Raw genomic sequence first — 26,991 nt, forward strand, 5'->3', positions numbered from 1 at the left:
ACTGACAAGGGATTTCCAATTTATTTCGTATTTCTAGATTTCCAGAAGGCTTCTGGCAGTGTACCACACAAGCGGCTTATAGTGAAATTGCGTGCTTATGGAATATTGTATCAGTTATGTGACTGGATACATGATTTCCTGTTAGAGGGGTCACAGTTTGTAGTAACTGGTGGAAAGTCACTGAGTAAAACACAAGTGATTACTGGCATCCGCTCTGGCTGTCCCTTATCTATATAAATGATTTAGGAGACAATCTGAGCAGGCATCTTAGATTATTTTCAGATGATGCTGTCGTTTATAGTCTAGCACACTAATCAGAAGATCAAAACAAATTGCAAAACTATTTAGAAAAGATATCTGAATGATGCAAAAATTAGCAATTGACTCTGAATAATGAAAAGTGTGAGGTCACCCACATGGGTGCTAAAAAGAATCCATTGAACTTCCGTTACTCGATAAATCAATCTAATCTAAAGCCTGTAAATTCAACTAAATACCTATGAATTACAATTAAGGACAATTTAAATTGGAAAGAACAAACCAAAGACTGAGTTTTACTGTCAGAAAACTTAGAAAATGTAACAGATCTACTAAAGAGACTGCCTACACTATGCTTGTCTGTCCTCTTTTGGAGTACTGCTGCAGAGTCTGGGATCCTTTTCAGATAGGATTAACAGAGTACATCGAGAAAGTTCAAAGAAGAGAAGCACATTTTGTATTATCACAAAATAGGGGAGAGAGTGTCACGGACATGACACAGGATTTGGGACGGACAGCATTCAAATAACGGCATTTTTCGTTGCAGCAGAATCTTCTCATGAAATTTCAATCACCAACTTTCTCTTCCGAATATGAAAATATTTTGTTGACACCAACCTACATAGGGAGAAACGACCATCATAAGAAAATAAGGGAAATCAGAGCTCGCATGGAAAGATATAGGTGTTCATTTCTTTTGTGCATTGTTCGAGAGTGGAATAATAGAGAATTATTGTGAATGTGGTTCGATGAACTCTCTGCCATGCACTTAAGTATGATCTGCAGAGTATCCATGCAGATGTAGATGAATTGGGGAAAAATACTGGCCTCCCAACGACTTCGGTAACAACTCTGCCTGCTGCAGAAAGGGATACAAATCTGTGACACATCACGCATTGACCATCTGTTTAAAATCACTGCAAAGGCACATGGCACCATCGAGCTTCTGAATCACCACCAAAGGGGTGGCCCACTGACTCAACAAAACAGGATAAATGATGCCCAGATCCAGTCAACACTGCAACTGAGCCCCTACCTTGTCACGCATAGTGAAAGGAATGGGGGGGGAGGGGGGGGGAGACAAAATTTGGATAAAAGGACGGAGAGGCACACCGCCATCAATTGCAATCCTGTTAGTTTTTAGTACTCTTCCACATCTAGATTTCTGCTATAAATAGCCATCTTCAGTGCATCTGAGTTACAATCCAACAAACTCATGGCAGTACATGGCACCACACAATCTTACTGGTGCATAGGCAGAAGGAATCATGTATGTGGATTGCAAATCAAATGCACTGAAGATGGCTATTTATGGCCAAAATGTAGATATGCAAGAATAATCAAAACTAATGGGATCGTGACTGATTTCTGTGTGCCTGTTATAATGGATCTGGGAGATGTGGTATTTTTTTTTATCGGATTTATCGATACCAAATTGTAAATGTTTTCTTATATTTGTTGTCAGAATGTTTTTATTGTAATTTGCCTTATTATATGTTAATTTACTTATATTTTTGTGAGTGAAAGCATATTGATTACTATTAGTAAATGTGTCGAAGAATAGCAAAGAGACTGATTACAAGTGGAAGCTTGTGTGTTGTGTAAAATGTCTTTGACGCTGGAGTCGTCTTTGACTATAGTCAGTCGGCAGTTAACTCTTGGTGTGTGTGTTGACGGTAGAAGAATGTGCAGGTCGCCGTCATAAATAATTTTGAATTATGTTACTATTTTTTTATATACAAACTATAAGAAGAAACTACATTCGAAGAAATGTTATTGAAGCACCAAAAATGAGGCAAACACATTGAACCAGGTCATTTCTGCAGCCGACAAAGATGCATAGTGGAATCATACTTCCACTAGACAACTGAAGCCAAGACCAATTCCGCCTAGTAAACATCTAACGGAAAAGGTACTGCCACGAAATATGCCAAATTTAAGTAAATAAAAAATTGTGCTTCCCCCATGAACCATGGACCTTGCCGTTGGTGGGGAGGCTTGCGTGCCTCAGCGATACAGATGGCCGTACCGTAGGTGCAACCACAACGGAGGGTTATCTGTTGAGAGGCCAGACAAACATGTGGTTCCTGAAGAGGGGCAGCAGCCTTTTCAGTAATTGCAGGGGCAACAGTCTGGATGATTGACTGATCTGGCCTTGTAACATTAACCAAAACGGCCTTGCTGTGCAGGTACTGCGAACGGCTGAAAGCAAGGGGAAACTACATCCGTAATTTTTCCCCGAGGACATGCAGCTTTACTGTATGATTAAATGATGATGGCGTCCTCTTGGGTAAAATATTCCGGAGGTAAAATAGTCCCCCATTCGGATCTCCGGGCGGGGACTACTCAAGAGGACGTCGTTATCAGGAGAAAGAAAACTGGCATTCTACGGATCGGAGCGTGGAATGTCAGATCCCTTAATCGGGCAGGTAGGTTAGAAAATTTAAAAAGGGAAATGGATAGGTTAAAGTTAGATATAGTGGGAATTAGTGAAGTTCGGTGGCAGGAGGAACAAGACTTTTGGTCAGGTGACTACAGATTTATAAATACAAAATCAAATAGGGGTAATGCAGGAGTAGGTTTAATAATGAATAAAAAAATAGGAGTGCAGGTTAGCTGCTACAAACAGCATAGTGAATGCATTATTGTGGCCAAGATAGACACAAAGCCCATGCCTACTACAGTAGTATAAGTTTATATGCCAACTAGCTCTGCAGACGATGAAGAAATTGATGAAATGTATGACGAGATAAAAGAAATTATTCAGGAAGTGAAGGGAGACGAAAATTTAATAGTCATGGGTGACTGGAATTCGTCAGTAGAAAAAGGGAGACAAGGAAACATAGTAGGTGAATATGGATTGGGGGGAAGAAATGAAAGAGGAAGCCGCCTTGTAGAATTTTGCACAGAGCATAACTTAATCATAGCTAACACTTGGTTCAAGAATCGTAAAAGAAGGTTGTATACCTGGAAGAATCCTGGAGATAATAAAAGGCATCAGATAGATTATATAATCGTAAGACAGAGATTTAGGAACCAGGTTTTAAATTGTAAGACATTTCCAGGGGCAGATGTGGATTCTGACCACAATCTATTGGTTATGAACTGCAGATTGAAACTGAAGAAACTGCAAAAAGGTGGGAATTTAAGGAGATGGGACCTGGATAAACTGACTAAACCAGAGGTTGTACAGTGTTTCAGGGAGAGCATAAGGGAACAATTGATAGGAATGGTGGAAAGAAATACAGTAGAAGAAGAATGGGTAGCTCTGAGAGATGAAGTAGTGAAGGCAGCAGAGGATCAAGTAGGTAAAAAGACTAGGGCTAGTAGAAATCCTTGGGTAACAGAAGAAATATTGAATTTAATTGATGAAAGGAGAAAATATAAAAATGCAGTAAATGAAGCAGGCAAAAAGGAATACAAACGTCTCAAAAATGAGATCGACAGGAAGTGCAAAATGGCTAAGCAGGGATGGCTAGAGGACAAATGTAAGGATGTAGAGGCTTGTCTCAGTAGGGGTAAGATAGACACTGCCTACAGGAAAATTAAAGAGACCTTTGGAGAGAAGAGAACCACTTGTATCAATATCAAGAGCTCAGATGGCAACCCAGTTCTAAGCAAAGAAGGGAAGGCAGAAAGGTGGAAGGAGTATATAGAGGGTTTATACAAGGGCGGTGTACTTGAGGACAATATTATGGAAATGGAAGAGGATGTAGATGAAGATGAAATGGGAGATATGATACTGCGTGAAGAGTTTGACAGAGCACTGAAAGACCTGAGTCGAAACAAGGCCCCGGGAGTAGACAACATTCCATTAGAACTACTGATGGCCTTGGGAGAGCCAGTCATGACAAACCTCTACCATCTGGTGAGGAAGATGTATGAGACAGGCGAAATAACCACAGACTTCAAGAAGAATATAATAATTCCAATCCCAAAGAAAGCAGGTGTTGACAGATGTGAAAATTACCGAACTATCAGTTTAATAAGTCACAGCTGCAAAATACTAACGCGAATTCTTTACAGACGAATGGAAAAACTGGTAGAAGCGGACCTCGGGGAAGATCAGTTTGGATTCCGTAGAAATGTTGGAACACGTGAGGCAATACTATCCTTACGACTTATCTTAGAAGAAAGATTAAGAAAAGGCAAACCTACGTGTCTAGCATTTGTAGACTTAGAGAAAGCTTTTGACAACGTTAACTGGAATACTCTCTTTCAAATTCTGAAGGTGGCAGGGGTAAAATACATGGAGCGAAAGGCTATTTACAATTTGTACAGAAACCAGATGGCAGTTATAAGAGTCGAGGGGCATGAAAGGGAAGCAGTGGTTGGGAAAGGAGTGAGACAGGGTTGTAGCCTCTCCCCGATGTTATTCAATCTGTATATTGAGCAAGCAGTAAAGGAAACAAAAGAAAAATTCGGAGTAGGTATTAAAATTCATGGAGAAGAAGTAAAAACTTTGAGGTTCGCCGATGACATTGTAATTCTGTCAGAGACAGCAAAGGACTTGGAAGAGCAGTTGAATGGAATGGACAGTGTCTTGAAAGGAGGGTATAAGATGAACATCAACAAAAGCAAAACGAGGATAATGGGATGTAGTCAAATTAAATCGGGTGATGCTGAGGGGATTAGATTAGGAAATGAGACACTTGAAGTAGTAAAGGAGTTTTGCTATTTAGGAAGTAAAATAACTGATGATGGTCGAAGTAGAGAGGATATAAAATGTAGACTGGCAATGGCAAGGAAATCGTTTCTGAAGAAGAGAAATTTGTTAACAGCGAGTATAGATTTAAGTGTCAGGAAGTCGTTTCTGAAAGTATTTGTATGGAGTGTAGCCATGTATGGAAGTGAAACATGGACGATAAATAGTTTGGACAAGAAGAGAATAGAAGCTTTCGAAATGTGGTGCTACAGAAGAATGCTGAAGATAAGGTGGGTAGATCACGTAACGAATGAGGAGGTATTGAATAGGATTGGGGAGAAGAGAAGTTGTGGCACAACTTGACTAGAAGAAGGGATCGGTTGGTAGGACATGTTTTGAGGCATCAAGGGATCACACACTTAGCATTGGAGGGCAGCGTGGAGGGTAAAAATCGTAGAGGGAGACCAAGAGATCAATACACTAAGTAGATTCAGAAGGATGTAGGTTGCAGTAGGTACTGGGAGATGAAGAAACTTGCACAGAATAGAGTAGCATGGAGAGCTGCATCAAACCAGTCTCAGGACTGAAGACCACAACAACAACAACAAAAAATATTGAGCATATTTCAACTTTGTGTCTCGTCCGGGATACCATATTTCAACTGGGGACTGTAGCCGGGATATTGTGTTCACGAGATCTTCAACAGTGCTACGAGGAAGAAAATTTTTGTGTGTTAATACCAGGTTTTTCAGAATGTGTGTTACAGTATTTGTGTTCATCGGGAAGTAAAAGTTTTGGAGAAGAAATGTTTCGGCAAAAAATATAATTTTCGACAGAAGAAAATACTTCAAGAATTTTGGTCAACAATCACATGGATGGAAAACGTGGATTTGCAACAGTAGAAGAGTGTTCCAGATAAGTCACGAAATCTTCGTATTTTGTTAAAACAATCTTTTTATCTTGTTTTGTATTGTTGTGTATACATTTTTTTTTCTTCACAATGACTTATGAGATTTTCGAGAGTATTGTGCCTAAAGTAGAAAGTAGTAATTTAATAGACTTCGAAAATCAGGACAGGTCAAATGAAACAGAAAGAACCGATCAATTTGATTTTAAAAGTTTTCTTGTAAATTTCACGAAAGAAATTAAACAATCAGTTGATGACAATAAGACTTACTGGGATGAAAAATTTGATAACATTTTGTTGCAAGTCCAAGCAGTCAATACCCAAGTGGGTGATCTTTTGAACAGAGTTGGCAGTGTTGAGGAAAAAATTGAATCTGTGGAAGCAAAAGTAAATGAAATTGATGCTAAATTGAGCGATGAAATTAATACTGTAAAAAATGACTTACTGGCAGATAGGGAAAGAAATTTAATTGATTTTAATGAGATAAAAGGGGAAATAAAAAGTTTGGATGAGAATACAAAAGTTTTAGTAAAAAATGTACAGCAAGAAACTGACAATCGTTTGGTTACTGTAGATAAAAAAGTAGAGTGCAATGATTTAGAAAACAAAAAATCTGTCAAAGAACTTAGCGAAAAAATTGAGTTTTGACATTGAATTTCAAAGCAAAAATCACAATGTCAACACATGCAATCTTGTATCTAATATTCCAGTGAAGCACTTTTCGGTAGATGGACCCTTACATCCTGTTGATTTTATACAGTATTGTAAGGATTGTTTTTTACCTCACTCGCCAGATGATATGAAAATTAAATTTGTGAAAAAATTCTTGGAAGGGGAAGCTTTGACTTGGGCAAACCAGATTGTAACTTCGGGGATGACCTTTTCAGAATTTGAATCAAAATTTCTAGAACATTTTTGGGATGATCTTAAACATACTAGAATCAAAAGTGAATTTTTGAATGGGAGGAACTATAGAGAATCAGATGGGAACATGAAACAATTTTCCAAAAGTGAACTTCAAAAACTTATTCATTTAACAAAACCTTTGGATGACTTGATCAAAATTGATACCTTAAAGAGAAGATTGCCATCAGCAATGCAGTTGAGTTTAGCTCATTGTCCTGATAGTAATGTAGAGCAGTTTCTCAATTATATTGAAAAGTTGGATATGGTAACAACAAGAACACACAGTGGGTTTACTCAGAAAGGTAATGGTCAAAATTGGGGAAATGATAACTTTCAAAAAAGGGAACAAAACAATTATCATGGTGTCAGTCAAAATTCAAGGGGATATAACAATTTTCAAAAGAAGGACCATAATTTTCATCCAAAACAAGAAAAACATTTTCACGGAAATAATCAACAAAATAGAGAACACTTTAGGGATCAAAATCACAGAAATTTTGCTAGAGATCAGTACAATAGAAACTACCAACAATCAGGTAATGTGTGGCATAGGAATGGGAACAGAAATGTTGATCAGAGACATTGGCAGAACCACAATCAGCAGTTCAAACAGGAACCAGTTGTAATTCAGGAAATAAAAAACGAGTAGACGCCCCCTTGAAGATCTGCAAGGTTGAGGCAGAAGGTGAGCATGATGAAAGGACCAATGGATGTGACTATCATAAACCCAAACATGACAATTCCAAACCTAAGCTATCACATGAGGTCATTAGTTGTTACTTATTGAAAAAATTTCAAGAGGAAAATAATGATGATATTGATAAAGATAAAATTTTCAGTACACAAGAACATACAGTAGATAAAAGTAATTGTGATTCATTTAATTTGACACAGTTTTACACTTGGGCAGAAAAGAACAACACTTTGTCAGATGATGTAATTTGTAGTAGTTCAGAGACGTGTGTGAATGAAAGAGAGAATGCATGCTATGAGAATGAAAATATTGGTGAAAGGGATCTGGTAACATTAGAAAGGGGAAATTATATTTTAGGGGATAATTTGAATGTGTATGACCTGAATATGTATAATGACAATGATGTCGATGATGAAGTTGATAATGATGGTAATGGTATTGATGATGATGTTGAGGAAAGGTGTTTCATTAGTTTAAATAGGGAGTTGGGTATACATATGGTTGTAAATGGATTAAATAGTGAGAATATTATAGAAATTCCCAGGGATGTTACCAGGATGAATAAGGCTCACAAGCTGGGTGTATGTAAAAGTGTGAATTTTGATGTTGTTGGTAAAGAATCTGACTACACAAATAATGATGACACATGTATAACTTCTAGCCTAAGTGAAACTTTTACAGATACTAATGACACACACACATTTCTTATGAATCTATGGCTGAACAGTGAAACTATTTCTTTTGACAAGAACTTTAGAAAGATGCTTATTAATGTATGTGAAACTGTATGTCCTGAGTGGTGGAAAAAGATGAGATATTTTATTTTTGAAAAGCTGAAGGATAAGTACTTCAATAGTATTCAGTGTGATTTGGATGAAAATTCTTGACTATTTGAGATAATAGAGAGTACTAATGACAATTTTGTATCTTGTGCAAATTTTATAACTGTGACAAATAATACATGTAATGATATACAATATGATTCTGATAAGTATAGGTTTGGGGAAATTGAAAGTGATTTATTACACGAGGATACAGGTTCTGAGAAAAGTGATCAACTTTGCAGTCCTTATATAAAAGTTCAAATTGGGTCATGGATTGGTAAATGTTTAATTGATACAGGAAGTGAGATCTCGGGAATATCTGAAAGGTTAAGCAAGAAATTGAAAGTGGGGAAAGATTTTGTTGAAATGCCAGTTGTTGGGGTAAAGATAAAAGGTGCTACTGGGAAGAGCAGTAAATTAGTAAAAAGCCAGGCTTTAGTGACATTTTTAATTGTAGGCAAGTTGTTCACACATGGATGTTTTGTAATTCAGGAATTTAATGAAGATTTTCTTTTGGGTATGAATTGGATAGTAAAAGTAAATACAGCATTTGATTGGGTTGGAAGAAAACTTTTGATAAAAACTAGTGAAAGGGAATACATTCAGACAAATTTTGTGAACACACTTGGTGATCAGAGTAATGGAAATTCTGACAGTATCAATTTACTAAAAGAAAATAGATTGGAGAATATTGAAACTCATAGATTTGATACTGATGAAGTCGAATTTGGGAATTTAGTAAATTTGAAAATTTCAGAAACACAAAATTTATCTGGGGAGCAAAAACAACAGTTAGAAAATCTGCTGTGGGAATACAGTGATGTTTTCAGTGACATACCTGGTAGGGTAAAGGGTTATCAGTGTGAGCTTCAGGTAAAACCTCATGAACCATTTTTCATAAAACCATACAGTATTGCAATAGCAAAAAGACCTGCTGTTGAGTAAGAGCTGAAAAAGAGGGAAGGATGTAATATAATAGAAAGGAGTATCAGTGCATATAATAATCCTCTAGTAGTAGTTTCAAAAAAAAAAAAAAAAAAAAAAGGTGGAGTAAGATTGGTTTTGGACTCTAGACACTTAAACAAAATTTTGTTCAGACAGACAGACCATCCCGAAAATATTGATGAGTTACTCTATAAATTTACAGATATAAAATATATGTCAAGTTTGGATCTAACTTCGGGTTTTTATCAAGTACCACTTTCGGTTAATTCTAGGAAATATACTGCTTTCTTGTACAATGGTAAGAGTTACCAATATTGTGTTGTGCCATTTGGGTTAAATTCTTCTGTTTCTGAATTTATAAGAGCTTTGGATCATGTACTGGGGCAAGAACTTGCATCTAAACTGATAATTTATGTAGATGACATTTTGGTTACAGGGCAAAATTGGGAGGAACATTTTTCGATTTTGAAGTCAGTTTGTGAAAAACTTAGAAAAGGGGGGATGACATTGAAATTAGAGACATGTAAATTTGCAGTTTCTGAATTAAAATTTTTGGGTCATGTTGTCACAGACAAGGGAATTTTGGCGGATCCAGAAAAAATTAAAGCAATTTCAGAAATTCCTATTCCTAAGACTAAAAAACAATTAACGTCGTTCTTTGGGTTATGCGGTTATTACCGAAAACATATAAGTGATCAGAGCCTGAATGCACCATGTTTAAGTCAGTTACTTAAGAAAAACACCGTTTGGGTTTGGGATAAAAGTTGTCAGGAAGAGTTTGATAAAATTAAGCAAGAGTTGAGGAAGCAACACTTATTACACAGACCTGATTTTAATTTATCATTTTGTTTGAACACTGATAGCAGTAATTATGGGCTTGGAGCAGAGTTATTTCAAGAAAGAGTAGAGAATGGAGTTAAGATACATTGTACCATAGCATTTGCAAGCAGAATGTTGCTCAAGCATGAGAAAAATTATACAGTCACAGAGAAGGAACTTTTGGCAATTCATTGGGCTTTTACAAAATTTAGAATTTACCTTATTTGACATAAAACCATAGTATTTTCGGATCACAAAGCTTTGAGTTACTTACAAGAGTGCAAATTATACCACAGTAGATTGACCAGATGGGCAATATTTCTGCAACAGTTTGACTTTGAAATCAAACACATAAAAGGTTCTGAGAATGTAGTAGCTGATTCACTTTCAAGTTTACCAATTGGGGGAGAAAAGGAGATTTTTGAACAGGAGGAGGAAAAGCAATTTCAAATTAGATACTTGAAAGGGGTGGAAAATGAGAAAACAATTAGAGCTATGTGTAACAAAATTAGAAAAAATCAAAATTTGGATCAGAGTTGGAAATTAATCAAAGAATGTTTAGGCAAGAAGGGGTATGAGAAACTTGATAAATTTTACAAATTACATAAGGGGATTTTATTTCGGAGAACAGATGTAGATTCTGATAATTGGAAACTGTGTTGGCCAGAGGCAGATGCTGATAAGCTGATCATTTACATACATGAAAGTTTTGGTCATTGTGGGATACAGAAGTGCATTCAAAAGACACAAGAAAATGTTTATTTTTACAATATTGGAAAGAAGGTAAGAAAAGAATTGGCAACCTATGACAAATGTCAGAGAGTTAAAGTGAGCAATCAAAGATGTGGTGGAGAGATCATCATCATCTTGGACAGTTTCCAGCCACTGGCTGGGTCTGTCGGGAACACAAGCCTCTCCATCGTGTTCTGTCTTTCCACCATTCCCCCTCTTCCACCTTCGTCCAGTTCTCTCCTCTTCTCATCACACATTCCTTCACTCCCTTCACCCATCTATCTCTTGGTCTTCCTCTGGGCCTCTTCCCCTCCAGTTGCAGATCAAACATCCTCTTTGGAATTCTTCCCTCATCCATTCTCTTCATGTGTCCATACCACTGCAGTCTTGATTTTTCTATCCTGTCCTGTACTGGTTCCTCCTTTAGTCTTTCCCTCACATACACATTTCGCAATCTGTCTCATCTTGTTACACCCAACCTGCTCCTCTGGAACTTCATTTCACTAGCCTGTATTCTACTTTTGTCGCTTTTGTGCATTACCCATGTCTCACTTCCGTATGCCAATATGGGGACAAAGTAGGTTCGGTATATAATTCCCTTGGATTTCTGTGGCACCTCCTTGCTCCAAATAAGCCCCCTAATGCATTTGTAGAACTGCCCTGCTTTTCTGCACCTTTCACTTATTTCCATTGCGTTTCCCCCCTTACTTTCAATCACGCTTCCCAGGTACTTGAAGTTCTCTACCACTTGTAGTTTTTCCCCTCCACAAGTTATATCCACATTTGGCCTATTCTTCTTCCTTGTTGTGACAATTATTTCACTTTTCTTTGCAGAGAAATGCATTCCATATTGTGCTGCCGTTGCCTCCCATGCATCTAACTGCTCTTGCACCTCCTTCTCGCAATTTCCCCATAACATCAGGTCATCGGCAAAAAGCACTGCTTTCATTTTATGATCTCCAATTGCATCTGATAAACAATAAAGGCGAAAGTGCACTTCCCTGTCGCAGCCCATTTTCCAGCTTGAACCATGCAGTACGTTCCCTCCCCACTTTCACACAACTCTCACTTCCCTCATACAATTTTCTGACTTTTCGTGTTATCTCTTCATCTATCCCTTTTGCGTTCAGCACATCCCAGAGCTTGTCCCTACAGATACTGTCATACGCCTTCTCAATATCTAAAAAGGCCATGATTAAGTCCTTCCCGTACTCATAGTGCCTTTCCTGCAGTTGCCTTACCGCAAATATGAGGTCCATTGTTGAGAGAAGTAGTCACAAAATAACTTGGTACAGTGGGGACTGGTCCCAAACTTCAGTAGTAGACTATGTACTAGTGGATAGGAAGATGATGAGCAGCCTCACAGATGTTAAGGTCATTCCATCTGAGGCCTTAGACAGTGACCATCGGCTGTTGGTAGCCACCCTGAGAGAGAAAAAAGATAGGAGGGCAACAGATATACAGGAGAAAAGGTTGAGGACATGGATGCTGAAAGAGGATGAACGGAGGACCCAGTACCAGACACTGATCAGGAAGAAGCTGCCAAAGGAAGATCAGAGAACAGTGGAAGAAGAATGGGGAGATTTTAAGAGGGCTCTAGTTGAGGCAGCTGAGACTGTGTGTGGAAGAACTAGCACAAAGAGGAGAAGTAGGGAAACCCCATGGTGGAACAACATATGTAAAGAGGCAGTACTTCGAAAGAACAAAGCCTTCAGAGAATGGTTCCAGACCCGAACAGAGGAAGCTAGGGTAAAATATAAGGAAAGCAAGAAAGCGGCACAGGCCATAGTAAGGGCAGAGAAGAAGAAGTGGATGGAAAAATGGACAAGAATGTTAGAAGAGGACAGTGAAGGGAACAAAAAAGTACTTTACACCATGGTAAGAAATAAGAGGAACGACAGAAGCGAGTGCCTGTGAGGATCATGGATAATAATGGAAGAGTTGTGGAGGAAATGCATGAGCTCAAAAAGATTTGGAAGGAGTACTTTGAAGATCTGTTGAATGCCGCCAAGCAGGTAACTAACAGCGATGGAGAGCCTAAGGCAGCAGACGATTATAATAGTGGGGAAATTGATGATCTAACTTGGAATGAAGTGGAAGAAGCCATAAAGAGGATGAAAGGGGGCAAGGCACCAGGTTGGGACGAAGTAACAGTGGATATGATACGAGCAGCAGGAGAAGTAGGAACCCAGTGGCTATACAGAGTGCTGAGGGTGGTGAGGAAGGAGAACAGAATTCCTGAGGATTGGAAGAAAGGAATTATAGTCCCGATCTTCAAGAAAGGGGATAAAAGGAGATGTGAGAACTACAGAGGAATCACCCTGCTATGCCACTGTGGAAAAATCTATGAAAAGATCCTGGAGAAGAGAATAAGAAGCAGTATTGAAAGTAGACTGCAAGAGGAGCAGTATGGTTTCAGACCGGGAAGATCAACAACGGTGGAGAGATGCAAAACATTATTCCGGAAAAACCTTTAGATCTTATCGCAGTGGACTTATATGGAATGTTACCAAAGAGTAAAGGTGGTCACTGTTACATATTTGTTATGGTAGATGTATTTTCAAAATTAATTAAACTATATCCAATGAAAAAAGCTACTAGCCATGAAATTATAATAAAAATTGAAAGAGATTATTTCGCACAGGTGGGTAAACCAAAAGCTATATTATCAGATAATGGTTCACAGTTCACCTCTAAAATTTGGAAAAAGTTTATTGAAAGATCAAAATTGAAGCATATACTTATATCTGTTTATTCTCCATCCACCAATCCTGCAGAAAGATATATGAGGGAAATTGGGAGACTTTGTAGAACCTATTGTAGCCATAAACATCCAACCTGGTTTGAGCACATTCGAAATTTTGAAGATATTATGAATAGCCTACAACTTAGTTCCACAGGATTTTCACCGTATGAGATTATGTTTAATATTAGACCTCCAAATCTTATATCAGAACTTATTGAATTTCCTAAATGTACACCTTTAACTATGCAAGAGAGAGAAGATATTGTCAGGGAAACTATGAGGACACAGGGGGAAAAGAGGAATAAAAGACATAACAATAGGGTAAAATTAACCACTTTCACAATTGGGGATCTTGTTCTGGTCAAATTTCATGAAAAATCAAAAATGTTAACTTCAGAAATTAAAAAATTCTTTGATATCTATATTGGGCCTTTTGAAGTCATAGAAAATCCACACCCTAATGCTTATCGTTTGGTGTATCCTAAGTCAAAGAAATTATTTGGTCTCAGGAATGTTGTCTCTTTAAAACTATATAAACAGAAATCATAATTTCAAAATTTAAATAACCTATTATCATCTAAAACAAAAGTCCTCCACTGGAATATGCTTGTTAGAACAAAACTACCTGTACAACCAAGTATGTATATTTGCATGTATAAATTAATAATTTGAAGTCACATGTTAATTGAAACTGATGAAAAAAACACTGTTGTAACAAAGAATGAGAGAAAGATTTATTTTTACTTTTTTACAAAAAAAAAAGTCTCCCTAGTGAGCATTTCTGAATTTTTCTAATTTTTGGAAGCTAAGTCTTCCCTGTGGGTGAAGGCATGCATGTGAGGACATGCATGCAAAGGTATAAGTTTCAAAAACAATTTTAGATAAAGCCTCATGATATATGAGCAATTTATTGTTGTTTATACTGATGTTGTGGGGAGCGAAAGTACTCTTCACAAGAATGGGACTTGTAGTAATATTGTAGTAGAGAGGCAAATGTACATAAATAATTGCAAAAAATTTAGATAATACTGATGTATCTTTAGCTGTACTAAAAGAAGAAAATCTTAAGCAAAAAAAATTACAAAAAAAAGAAAAATTTAACAAGAAAATCATAAGCAAAAAAATACAAAATATAGAAAAACGTGTAAAAAAATAAAAAAATTTTAAAAAGAAAATCATAAGCAAAAAATATACAAAAATTAGTTAAAAAAATTAAAAAAAAGAAAATCAGAAGTAAAAATATATAAAAAAACACTACACTATATATGTCCAGTATCATTTTTACTGTACAATATGTAAGCATAATGAAATTAACAGTAATAAAAAAAAATTTAAATCTTATTCTAGGAAATGAGTTTTACCTTTCTATTATTTTCAATCTCTATGCTGTATGTTAGAATATTTCTCATGTATGTTTTATACCATGTATATTTGTCATGTCAAATAATTTCTTTACTTGAATTTTTTTGTGTATGAGATTGATGGGGAAGAATCATTGCAACAACAGTCAGTAGCAAATCCACAGATTCAAAGAGTCCAAATTTGGAAGAGGTTATCAGACATCATTAATGTACTAATTGTGCAATACAGATCCATTACTGAGTGTGGTCGGGATTTTGTTGTATATGTTCATAACAACAAAAGCCCTGGGGAGCAGTTGTAATGGATCTGGGAGATGTGGTATTTTTTTTACCGGATTTATCGATACCAAATTGTAAATGTTTTCTTATATTTTTTGTCAGAATTTTTTTATTGTAATTTGCCTTATTATATGTTAATTTACTTATATTTTTGTGAGTGAAAGCATATTGATTACTATTAGTAAATGTGTCGAAGAATAGAAAAGAGACTGATTACAAGTGGAAGCTTGTGTGTTGTGTAAAATGTCTTTGACACTGGAGTCGTCTTTGACTATAGTCAGTCGGCAGTTAACTCTTGGTGTGTGTTGACGGTAGAAGAATGTGCAGGTCGCCGTCATAAATAATTTTGAATTATGTTACTATTTTTTTTTATACAAACTATAAGAAGAAACTACATTCGAAGAAATGGTATTTGAAGCACCAAAAATGAGGCAAACACATTGAACCAGGTCATTTCTGCAGCCGACAAAGATGCATAGTGGAATCATACTTCCACTAGACAACTGAAGCCAAGACCAATTCCGCCTCGTAAACATCTAACGGAAAAGGTACTGCCACGAAATATGCCAAATTTAAGTAAATAAAAAATAGTGAGCATATTTCAACTTTGTGTCTCGTCTGGGATGCCACATTTCACTATCCTTCCTTATAGCCTGCCTACAGTCATTGTGTACAACAGTTCCTTATGGAATCAAAGTTGGTTAAATTTGTGTACTGCCAATGGCTTACGAGAAACATGTGCCTTGAAATTTTCTTCTTGGTCCAAGGTATTCTCAAATGGTGAGCTGAAGGGAAGCAGTAAAGAGACCAAATTGTGAAAAGGAACAAATTGAGGCACTAAAAGCACTTCATCAATGATCTGGAAACCAAAACCATAAAATGTGTTGAGCCCAAAGATATTTTGTGCCAACAGTGACTGACCACCAACAAGGTAAGTTGCCATGCCACATCCTTATAATGCACAAACAGAGAATTGTCCCCAAAAAGGAATGCACTGTTGTCTAGAAGACACAACGTGATGGAGCAGCTGTTGCAACTCTAGGCATCCCAAGAGCCTGTATGCATTTCAGTTAATTAGTCTGACCAACACTACCATGTAGGGAGGATGGGAGGCTGCTCCAAAGCCCAGTGAAAACACTGCGGGCAGTTGTGGTGAACATGCAACAAATGACAATTGGGGCAGGACTGCTGGCTCATCCTATAATTGGAATAGCTATGCAGAAGACTTGAAAAGCACCACTGGCATGAATTATGATGCTGCAAGTGGCACAAATCTGCGGAGCTAGTCACAGGCAAGGACAGGTAGTGTAACACCAATGAACCAGCATCATCAACAATGGCAAAACACGGTGACTTGGTGGGTGGCAAGACCACCTGGGGTATCCTGTGTGGGCACTGAGGAGGGGGGTTTACCATGCACAGCCATGCACAACCTCTTCCAATTATCAGAAACGACGTCCCTTGGCACCACTGCTGTAAGCTTATGAGATTTGGGCAATGTCGACTAAAGAAGGATCAGACAAGATCAATGCCCTAATCTGAACCTCGTGATCAGGAGCTAGCTTTACAATCACATCTCAAATTAGCGAGTCTGCATAAGAGGTAGTACACCTGGGACACTCAAAACAACACTTGCGCAAGAGGCTGCACAAATCAGTGATCCAATCCGCATACAACTGCCTGGGGCATTTGTAGTGCTAGTTAGACTGCAACCGAACCACCGCCACTTGAGTTTGATGTCAAAAATGCTGCACGAGCAACAAACAAATCTTGTCAAAGGGAAGTTTCTCGGGATCAGTTGGGGGGGGGGGGGGGGCGCTCTAACTTTTGGAGGACTTCATAAAAACCTGTGCTGCTGGGCAACAACAAAGCATCCTTATAAACTGGATTGACCATACACCTTACACGGGAGTGCAGCAAGAACCAGTGCAGGTATTTCTCTCGCATCTGTGGACTAATCCAAACCAAACCCATATAGAGACAAGCACAGGAAGAACTCGCTATGCGGCTGGCACGGACGACTAACGAATAAGAACTCAGCACAACACACAGCATGATACACTAGGTGAGGTCCACAGTGGACGAACTCCAAATATGCACTGTTGTCCTCCCCTCCCTTCCCCCTGGCCTATTGCTCGCTGTAAGTAAACACGTCGGGCAGTGGGTCTGCCCATACCATGTGTGGTGTGCTTCCTCTATGGCCGGTTTCTGCATTATCTTGCTGCACTACCCATGCCAACTTGTCTGCCACCATCGTGATGTCTGCTGGGGGGACACTAAAGCCCCCATTACCAAATTAACTTCTCCTTAATACCTCAGGATATATCCTACCAACCTATCCCTTGTTTTACTAATGCTGTGGCAGACATTTTGGTTCTCTCACATTCATTTCAGTACATCATTCTTATTATGTGATCTAGCTATTTAATCTTCAGCACTCTTCTGGAGTGCCATGTTTAAAAAGCTTCTAATCTCTCCTTGTCTGCACTGTTTATTGTCCACTTTTCACTTCCATATAAGGCTATACGCCATAAATTATGCTGACAAAGTTACATGCTATGAAAATTATTGTCCAAGTGGATAGCATTAAATTTTGAAAATTAAACTTTTAGAGTGGAAATGGAAATCAATAATTATAGCACTGGATATGGAGGGTTGCTGTGAGTTTCATGGCTGTTTAATGCATTCATTTGAATATGTAGTTATGACTGTTAGTTTTTAATTTTCTTTCAAAGTTCGAAGCAAAACTGAAATTTATTGATTGAACTATATAACACACACACTGCTGAAAAAGTTCCTTATATGTTCTCTGCTGTGTATAATGTTTTTTTATGTTATATCAAGACATGCACATAATGAGAACAAAGCAACTTAATCCATGGAATTTACATAGTGCTGGATGGCCTTTTGCACACTTTGCATCAACTTTTCTGCATTTTGTGGACCTGATTTATGGCTCATGAGACTGAATTTTAATACACTGATAACAAAAACAGATCTCTCACATGTAACCCTTCTCCCTCAATCACAATTTCAAACCAATATTTGTTATCTTACATTCTTTATGCGAGCATTTATCTAAAGAATGTTTCCCTGCAAATCAGCAACTGACATGAGGAAAATCAGTTGTGTTGTTCCTCCACAAATTGAGACTTACGAATGTACACATGCAGCTATCTACCAAAAACAACAACAATAAAAGTTGTGAAAGTGTGTTGACTCTTTATACTAGTGAGTTAGATTATGGAAGTAACTGGTCAGGAAGCCAAACTGCATATCCCTGATACGCCCTATAAAAACAACAGTACAGTTTTTATTACAAAAATACAACCAAAAACATTCAATGAATTATACCTCTAATGTACCTGTGTCAGTTTCTTCAGAAACATATAATGCTGTTCATCCAGTGGCTTACATGAGGTAACACCGGCCGCTTTGAATATACATCTCATGGCATCCTCACTGAAGAGTATCAGAAGGGGTTTGCGTTCCTCTACACGTCCTTTGCGGTTGACAATCTAATAAGGAAGATAATGAATAAAACTCTAGTTATCAGAACCAAAGCATTACATTTACTGATATACAAAATTACAAGTGCACTGATAACCTCATCGATGGGCACCCGTAACCCACACACAAACACAACTGGAAGCAAATAAAACAATTTCTTCCTCAAACTCACACTACATAAAAATGTCAAACTGTCAGTTCACTTTCTACTTCCCTTAGTAGGGATAACTACCTTTTAATTTTCCTCAGTTACTAACAACTGCTGCATAAGATGACAATTTACTGTAAAATATGGGACTAAATGCTACAGAAGCTGATGTTAGGAACTATTTGAGGTAAAAGGCCATGATAAAAAATTATTAGCTTAAAATGTATTACAAAGAATTAATTGTTTTACATCTTATAAAGGAAACTAATCTGATAAGCTATAGTTGTTTTCAAGAATAAAACAAAGTTTTTCTGATGGGGATAAGTTTCTGATAATTTCTGCATTGGTATATCCAGTTCACTAACGTGTTAACCTGTTGACCATTAAGCTATACCATTTTCCATATTTTTAGTGTTAACCTGTTGACCATTAAGCTATACCATTTTCCATATTTTTAATAAACTTCAAGAACACACATGAAAAAATTTTAGTATTTTCAATCTATCAAGTGGCTGTGAGTCATTTTTTTAAAGGAGATATCCAATGAAAATAAAACCACTGTCACAAAAAAAAGCAATTCACTTGTCCTGGGAGGCACAAGATACAAAAGCTGCCATTTTTGTAGAAGGTCAGGATTTTTTCTTAAAGTAAGAAACTTCTCAAAGACATTTTCCACAAGGACAACACCAAATAATAATAATGATAATAATAATAATAATTTCTATGCATAAAAACAATCCAAACATGTTTCTCCACATGTGAAATATCTAATAAGGATAGAGGTTGTAGACAAAAGGAATTATGTGGAGTTTTCGATGTAATATTTTAGATGTGAAGTGCTATTTTGGTATCAGACAAAACTGAGTTATGAGAAGTGAACAGATACTTGTAGACAGAACTGAGACAATCAAAAGGAGGTAAAAACAATGGGTACAGCAGAACTGAACAGGAGAACCACTGCATAAAAGACACACAATTGAGTGGACCAGCTCTATGTAGAACTACCAGAAACAAATGATGTATTGAATATATTCATACTATTAGTATTGTTATTTCAGCTTAAAAAAAAAAAAAAAAATATTTACATGTTCCACATCCACGAGGATCTCCTCAGCACGGATCTAATCTAATCTAATCCAGTGTTTACTATCTGGACACCGCCGTACTCAGAGTTGATTTCGGTAGACTAAATTCACTGATAAAGGCTAGTCACATTTCACAGATAGCTACTCATTTTCCAACAGAAATTTATAACTGTTGTGACAGCTATTTGGGAGGTTTAGAGGCTGTTCTCTTCATACTGAATAAGTCATTTTGTGTGCTTTCATTGCGATGCTTCTACCATAAATACCAATGTACACTGCTAAAAGTTTGGGTCATCTTTGTTGGATTTCTCCAACACGGACAAGGACTTTGCCCCACTTGTTGCTTTGAAGTGAGCAGCAGTGGATTCTTGAGTTTTGCTTGTCAACCTAAGACCATTACAAGGACAATTTTATATGGCAAAGAAGGTTGGACTAAGAGCTTTACCTTTCATTTCATGTTAATTTTGTCAGCATGAGAGTGTCACATTGACTTAAAGAGTTAAAATTCTGTGAAAAAATGTTGCAATACAAAATCCTCTCCAACACTGCTGCAGGGTGCACCTGTCACAAATAGTGCAAGCGCTGTGCCTGTACTGCGTGCTCCATAACTAACTCCTGTAAAAGCAGGAGGAGTAGAGTAGCAGACAGAGTGAATGAGCACTTAACTATTGCATGCAAACAAAACAGAAACTGGTACTAACTTACATGAGAGGTTCAGACCAACCACAACAGTAATTTTTTTTATATTAGATGACCATATTTTTAAAATAAAATGGAAACTTAAACGGATGAATTGAATGGTGACCTTTAAAGTGCCTGAAAGCTTCTGTAAAGGAGAGAGCAAACTCAAGTGATCAAACAGCATGTAGCAGTTCTGCCTGTTTTCTTTCTTAATTTGTTGGTTGTCCTCGGTGTCGACGTGCTGCATTGCTAACTGGCTGAAAAATGGGGTTGTAATTTGGGCACTGACTACTGTAAAAATTGTAGCCGACAGTTGCTCAGTTGTGTTTCACAGTCTTTTACTTCCACTTTCCACAACCCCCCATATAAACATTTCATAAGGCCAGTGCACTATTTTTTAACTTTCCATAAGCCTCATTAATAGTTTGCAGGTGAACATCCACATACTGCTACAATAGTTCCCTGTTGAACATCTATGAGCAGTAAAACCTAACCACAAAGTTCACGAATCTTGAAGAATAATCAGGTACGTATGGAGCAGACACTGTCATTTGGTTAACACATGGCCTATTGGTGTAACACTTATTTCACTGTTAAGTTGACGCATTGTTTTTGTTCTAACCAACACAGGTTCCTTGTCTGAAACTCGGCCGTGGACTGACTGTCTCGTGACCAAAAACTGGGCCCTTATATATCCTCACAGTAATAGGTACTAAAGTTACACCCTGTTCGAAGTTACATCTACAGAAATTACAGTTAAAACTTAACTCATTAAATTAACTGACTACATCAAAAAATTCCATATTTTTAACAGTTTCTTCCACTACAAGGGTTAAGCCGAATTATTTGTTTAAATCATGAAATTAACATATATAGTTACACAAACAATACTTTTGACAAAACTGTTAATTACTCTGGAATCGATTAAGGGCTGGCTTTGCTAACATGTTTTCGAATATAGCCAAATAGATACTTTAAGATTACTAGTATTTCATCTTCCAAATGTTTATAATTAGTACAGAATTTATATTTGTTTAAATGTCAACAATAGATTTTAAGTTGTGAAACAATTACTGACTTCATCCTATAATGAAAGTATTAACTTGGAAGTCGAAATAAATCAGAAAATCAATTATATACATAAAACTAAGCACAAAATTAGATCTGGTGTTACATTTGTTAAATCTGGGGGCCAACCTTTTTCTTTTATGGAAATGCAGATTATATTCATGTATGTTAATGGTAATCAGAATAGGAAAAAAATGAATTTTAAGGAGGCAGATGGCAAAGAAAGAGAGGAAGTAAAAATATCCCAGCTTGCTTAGTCACAAGCAGATGTTAGTGCTATTGAGTAGAGCTCAGAAAACTGCACATATCATGTCTTAAAGTTAGTCTGTATTTAGCGTCAATTCATTTATATAAATCCTCCTGAGAAATTGTCCAACCTTGCAGCAGACTTTAGAAAAATGCAATTAAAATTTTATGGGCATGTCTCTAGGCATCCCAAAACAAGACTTACGCACAAAATTCTTAAATACATAGAATGACTTAAAACTATACCCTGGATACAAGAGGTCAAAAAATGACCTACAGAAGACTCAGATAAATTATTAAGATATTTTGGACAGAAAGGTATATAAGCAGAAAGTTGACAGATGGGAAGTTCCAAAGGAAGCATGAACAAAATAGACAGGAAAGGGAGAGAGCCCATGCAGAAAAAATGAGAACAATGTGGAGAAAAAGGAAAAAGAATCAAGAAGCTTTGCGTGATCCAACAGGGTCCAATCACACATAATAATAATAATAATAAATCCTCCTGGAAACACACCATGCCACATCAGTTCAACAAAAGTGTGTGGGGCTGATGATGCTAGACAAAGTAACTGGTATTTTTCACACAACCAATGTCAATGTCATTACAGGTGGCTAAGAAGAGGAATCTTGGCCGTACTTTGTCAAGAGGTTTCTGTTAATGTGTTTACACTGTCTGTTCAGTAATGGCATATTCTAACAAACAGACATTTTATATGTAACTATGTACCGGACCATGACTTGAGCTCAGAATCTTACTTTTTGTACTAACAGGACTGCCCAAACAGCTACAAGCCTGGCAGTATCTCTCTCCTATTTCCTGAATCCCACAGAAGCTCTCCTACATGCCTTTCTACTAGGCTTGCACCTCAGAAAGCATTAGTCCAGCGTGGTACACAGGAGAATTTATGTGGAGAGGAATCAAATATTCAATGTCTGCACACTATAATAATTATACCAACTAGTTGCACTGCCAATGCATATCTTCCAGATATGAACATCCTAAAAAATACAATTATCCTCTTGTATAACTGGATACATAAGAAAATCTACTCACCAACTGGTGGCAGAACAAAACACACATAAAAGTTATGGAAATATTTTCATCAATATATTAGTTCTCATGTTGTGAAACTTAGCCTCTCGCAATGTATCAAATGTTCAAATAACTTATTGGAGTACGCTCGGATAACATCATTGGCAAGTACAGGTGAACAACCTTTCACTTAAAAAAAGGGGCACAAATGAAACAAGAAACAAGAGATGGTTGTCCATGGAACACTGGTTTGAGGACCTGCATTTGACTGATTCTGATATTTTAGTAACTTTCGATCTGATCTCTTTCTCCCCTATTGGATTCATTATGGTTATCTGGTTATTCATTATGGTTATCTGGAACTGCAAAACGGCTAGGCAGGGATGGCTAGAGGACAAATGTAAGGATGTAGAGGCTTATCTCAGTAGGGGTAAGATAGATACTGCCTACAGGAAAATTAAAGAGACCTTTGGAGATAAGAGAACCACTTGCATGCACATCAAGAGCTAGATGGAAACCCAGTTCTAAGCAAAGAAGGGAAAGCAGAAAGGTGGAAGGAGTATATAGATGGTCTATACAAGGGTGATGTACTTGAGGACAATATTATGGAAATGGAAGAGGATGTAGATGAAGATGAAATGGGAGATATGATACTGCGTGAAGAGTTTGACAGAGCACTGAAAGACCTGCGTCGAAACAAGGCCCCGGAGTAGACAACATTCCATTGGAACTACTGACAGCCTTGGGAGAGCCAGTCATGACAAAACTCTACCATCTGGTGAGCAAGATGTATGAGACAGGTGAAATACCCTCAGATTTCCAGAAGAATATAATAATTCCAATCCCAAAGAAAGCAGGTGTTGACAGAAGTGAAAATTACCAAACTATCAGTTTAATAAGTCACAGCTGCAAAATACTAACGCGGATTCTTTACAGATGAATGAAAAAACTGGTAGAAGCCGACCTAGGCGAAGATCAGTTTGGATTCCGCAGAAATGTTGGAACACGTGAGGCAATACTGACCCTATGACTTATCTTAGAAAATAGATTAAGGAAAGGCAAACCTACATTTCTGGCATTTGTAGACTTGGAGAAGGCTTTTGACAATGTTGACTGAAATACTCTCTTTCAAATTCTAAAGGTGGCAGGGGTAAAATACAGGGAGCGAAAGGCTGTTTACAATTTGTACAGAAACCAGATGGCAGTTATAAGAGTCGAGGGGCATGAAAGGGAAGCAGTGGTTGGGAAGGGAGTGAGACAGGGTTGTAGCCTATCCCCGATGTTATTCAATCTGTATATTGGGCAAGCAATAAAGGAAACAAAAGAAAAATTCAGAGTAGGTATTAAAATCCATGGAGAAGAAATAAAAACTTTGAGGTTCGCCGATGACATTGTAATTCTGTCAGAGACAGCAAAGGACTTGGAAGAGCAGTTGAACGGAATGGACAGTGTCTTGAAAGGAGGATATAAGATGAACATCAACAAAAGCAAAACGAGGATAATGGAATGTAGTCAAATTAAATCGGGTGATACTGAGGGAATTAGATTAGGAAATGAGACGCTTAAAGTAGTAAAGGAGTTTTGCTATTTTGGGAACAAAATAACTGATAATGGTTGACGTAGAGAGGATATAAAATGTAGACTGGCAATGGCAAGGAAAGCGTTTCTGAAGAAGAGAAATTTGTTAACATCGAGTATAGATTTAAGTGTCAGGAAGCCGCTTCTGAAAGTGTTTGTGTGGAGTGTAGCCATGTATGGAAGTGAAACATGGACGATAAATAGTTTAGACAAGAAGAGAATAGAAGCTTTCGAAATGTGGTGCTACAGAAGAATGCTGAAGATTAGGTGGGTAGATCACATAACTAATGAGGAGGTATTGAATAGAATTGGGGAGAAGAGGAGTTTGTGGCACAACTTGACAAGAAGAAGGGACCGGTTGGTAGGACATGTTCTGAGGCATCAAGGTATCACAAATTTAGCGTTGGAGGGCAGCGTGGAGGGTAAAAATCGTAGGGGGAGACCAAGAGATGAATACACTAAGCAGATTCAGAAGGATGTAGGTTGCAGTAGGTACTGGGACATGAAGAAGCTCGCACAGTATAGAGTAGCATGGAGAGGTGCATCAAACCAGTCTCAGGACTGAAGACAACAACAACAACATGGTTATCTGAGGTTCAGTTTGGTGTTGTACTAATTACCCTGTCTCAACACGTGTTGACTTCTACTTACTTTTTATTCAATGACCAGTCACACCAACAGACAGATGGAATTGGGATAGGAAGCCCTTAGTCACCTATTCACCCATGGTCTAGGGGGAGTATCTATGAACAGTAATCAAAATGTCCTGGTCCTGAGTTTGAACCTAGCCACTACTTAAATTTTGAATGAAAATCATCAGTAATGGCAGACAAAGACTTTCAGCATAAGAAGCCAGCTTCATTCTCCTAACAGTGTTGTCAAAGAGGGCGGAGGAGCAGGCAGAGGTTCAGGGTACTCTCCTGGCCTTAGGGTTGGAAATTGCCCCTAAAAGGTGGAAGAATCAGCAATGATCTACGGCATGAGTATGCAGAAGGCAATGGAAACCACTGCATTAAAGACGTGTATGTGTATCCACTGGACAAGTGTCATGCACAATGATCTATCCACCAGCAAAAAGATTCCAAATTAGTTACCCATTTGGACCTCTAGGAGGGCTGGCAAGGAGGAGATAACCACAATCATCTTGTGGTGTTGCAGTTCTTCTTATGTCCATGCTTGCTAAGGAAATAGTATGATAACCATGAGAAAAAGATGGAATAACCAACGATGGGATAACATTCTACAAGTTTGACCATGGAATGTCAGAGGATTGAATGTAGTAGGAAACCTAGAAAATCTGAAACAGAAAATGCAAAGGCTCAATACAAACATAGTGGCAGTCAGTGAAGTGAAATGGAAAGAAGATAAGGATGTAGAGTGATACCAACAGCAGCAAAAAATTTTATAATGGGATTAAGATTCAATGTGAAAGTGAAAGTAGGAGAAAGAGTGAGCTACAGTGAACAGTTAAGTCACAGGGTTGTTCTCACCAGATTCGACAGCAAATCAATGCCGATAGCAATATTTCGGGTACACATGCCAATGTCACAAATTCAAGATAAGTATTTAAGGATACTGAACAGGTAATTCACTATGTAAAGGGAGATGAAAATCTAATAATCCTGGAGGACTGGAACACTGTTGTAAGAGAAGGAATAGCAGGAAGAGTTACGGGAGTAGGAATGAGAGAAGAGAAAGACTATTCAGATGGTAACGCAAATACTCTGTTCAAGAATCTCAAGAGGAGAAGATACACTTAGAAAATTCCTGGAGCACAGGGAGCTGCCAGCTGGATTACTTCATGGTCAGATGAGAGATTCTGAAATCAGACATTGGATTGCAGGGGAATCAGGTGCAGATACAGGCTCAGATCACATTTTAACAACATTTAACAGTAAGCTGAAGTTTAAGAGAACCATATCAAAGAATCGGTGTGGAAGGAAGTAGGATATGAAGTACTGAGGAATGATGAGATGTGTTTGTAATTTGCTAAGAATGTGGATACTGTGGCAAGTAATACCAGAGTACGCAGTTCATGTGAAAAATAGTGCACATCACTAAAAAGCACAATCACAAATGCTGCACAGGCAAACATACGTACAAGGAAAGCAGCAGTGAAGAAACCTTGGGTAACAGAGAAAATACTGCAATCAATCGATGAAAGAAGAAACTACAAAAATGTTCACATAAAGACAGGAATATAAACCCCTTAGAGATGAAATAAATAGGAAGTACAAAGCAGCCAAGGCAAAATGACTGCAGCAAAGATTTAAAGAAACTGTGAAAAAAATTATCATCGGGAAGACTGAATCAGCAGGTAAAAATGTAAAACAACCTTCAATGAAATTAAAAGTGCAGGTAGTAACATAAAGAGTGTGATGGGAATTACACTGTTAAATGCAAAGGAGACAGCAGATGAGGGAAAGAGTACATTGAAGACCTCTATGAAGGAGGGCAACTTGTCTGATGATGTGATAGAAGAAGAAGAATTTGGAATCAATATGAGAGACATAGTGGATCCAGTAT

General features: G+C 37.6%; 1 protein-coding gene across 1 annotated transcript in view; it reads right to left on the reverse strand.

Annotated features, from left to right (window-relative positions):
- LOC126253448 (exportin-5) overlaps positions 1-26,991 on the reverse strand; it is a 209,537-nt gene that overhangs the window by 111,330 nt on the left and 71,216 nt on the right. Inside the window, exon 6 of the mRNA XM_049954794.1 lies at positions 18,482-18,634. Coding sequence (XP_049810751.1) covers positions 18,482-18,634 — 153 coding nt within the window. The remainder of the gene's footprint in view (positions 1-18,481; positions 18,635-26,991) is intronic.

The sequence above is a fragment of the Schistocerca nitens genome, chromosome 4 (genome assembly GCF_023898315.1).
Source record: "Schistocerca nitens isolate TAMUIC-IGC-003100 chromosome 4, iqSchNite1.1, whole genome shotgun sequence".
In the NCBI taxonomy this organism is placed as follows: Eukaryota; Metazoa; Arthropoda; class Insecta; order Orthoptera; family Acrididae; genus Schistocerca; species Schistocerca nitens.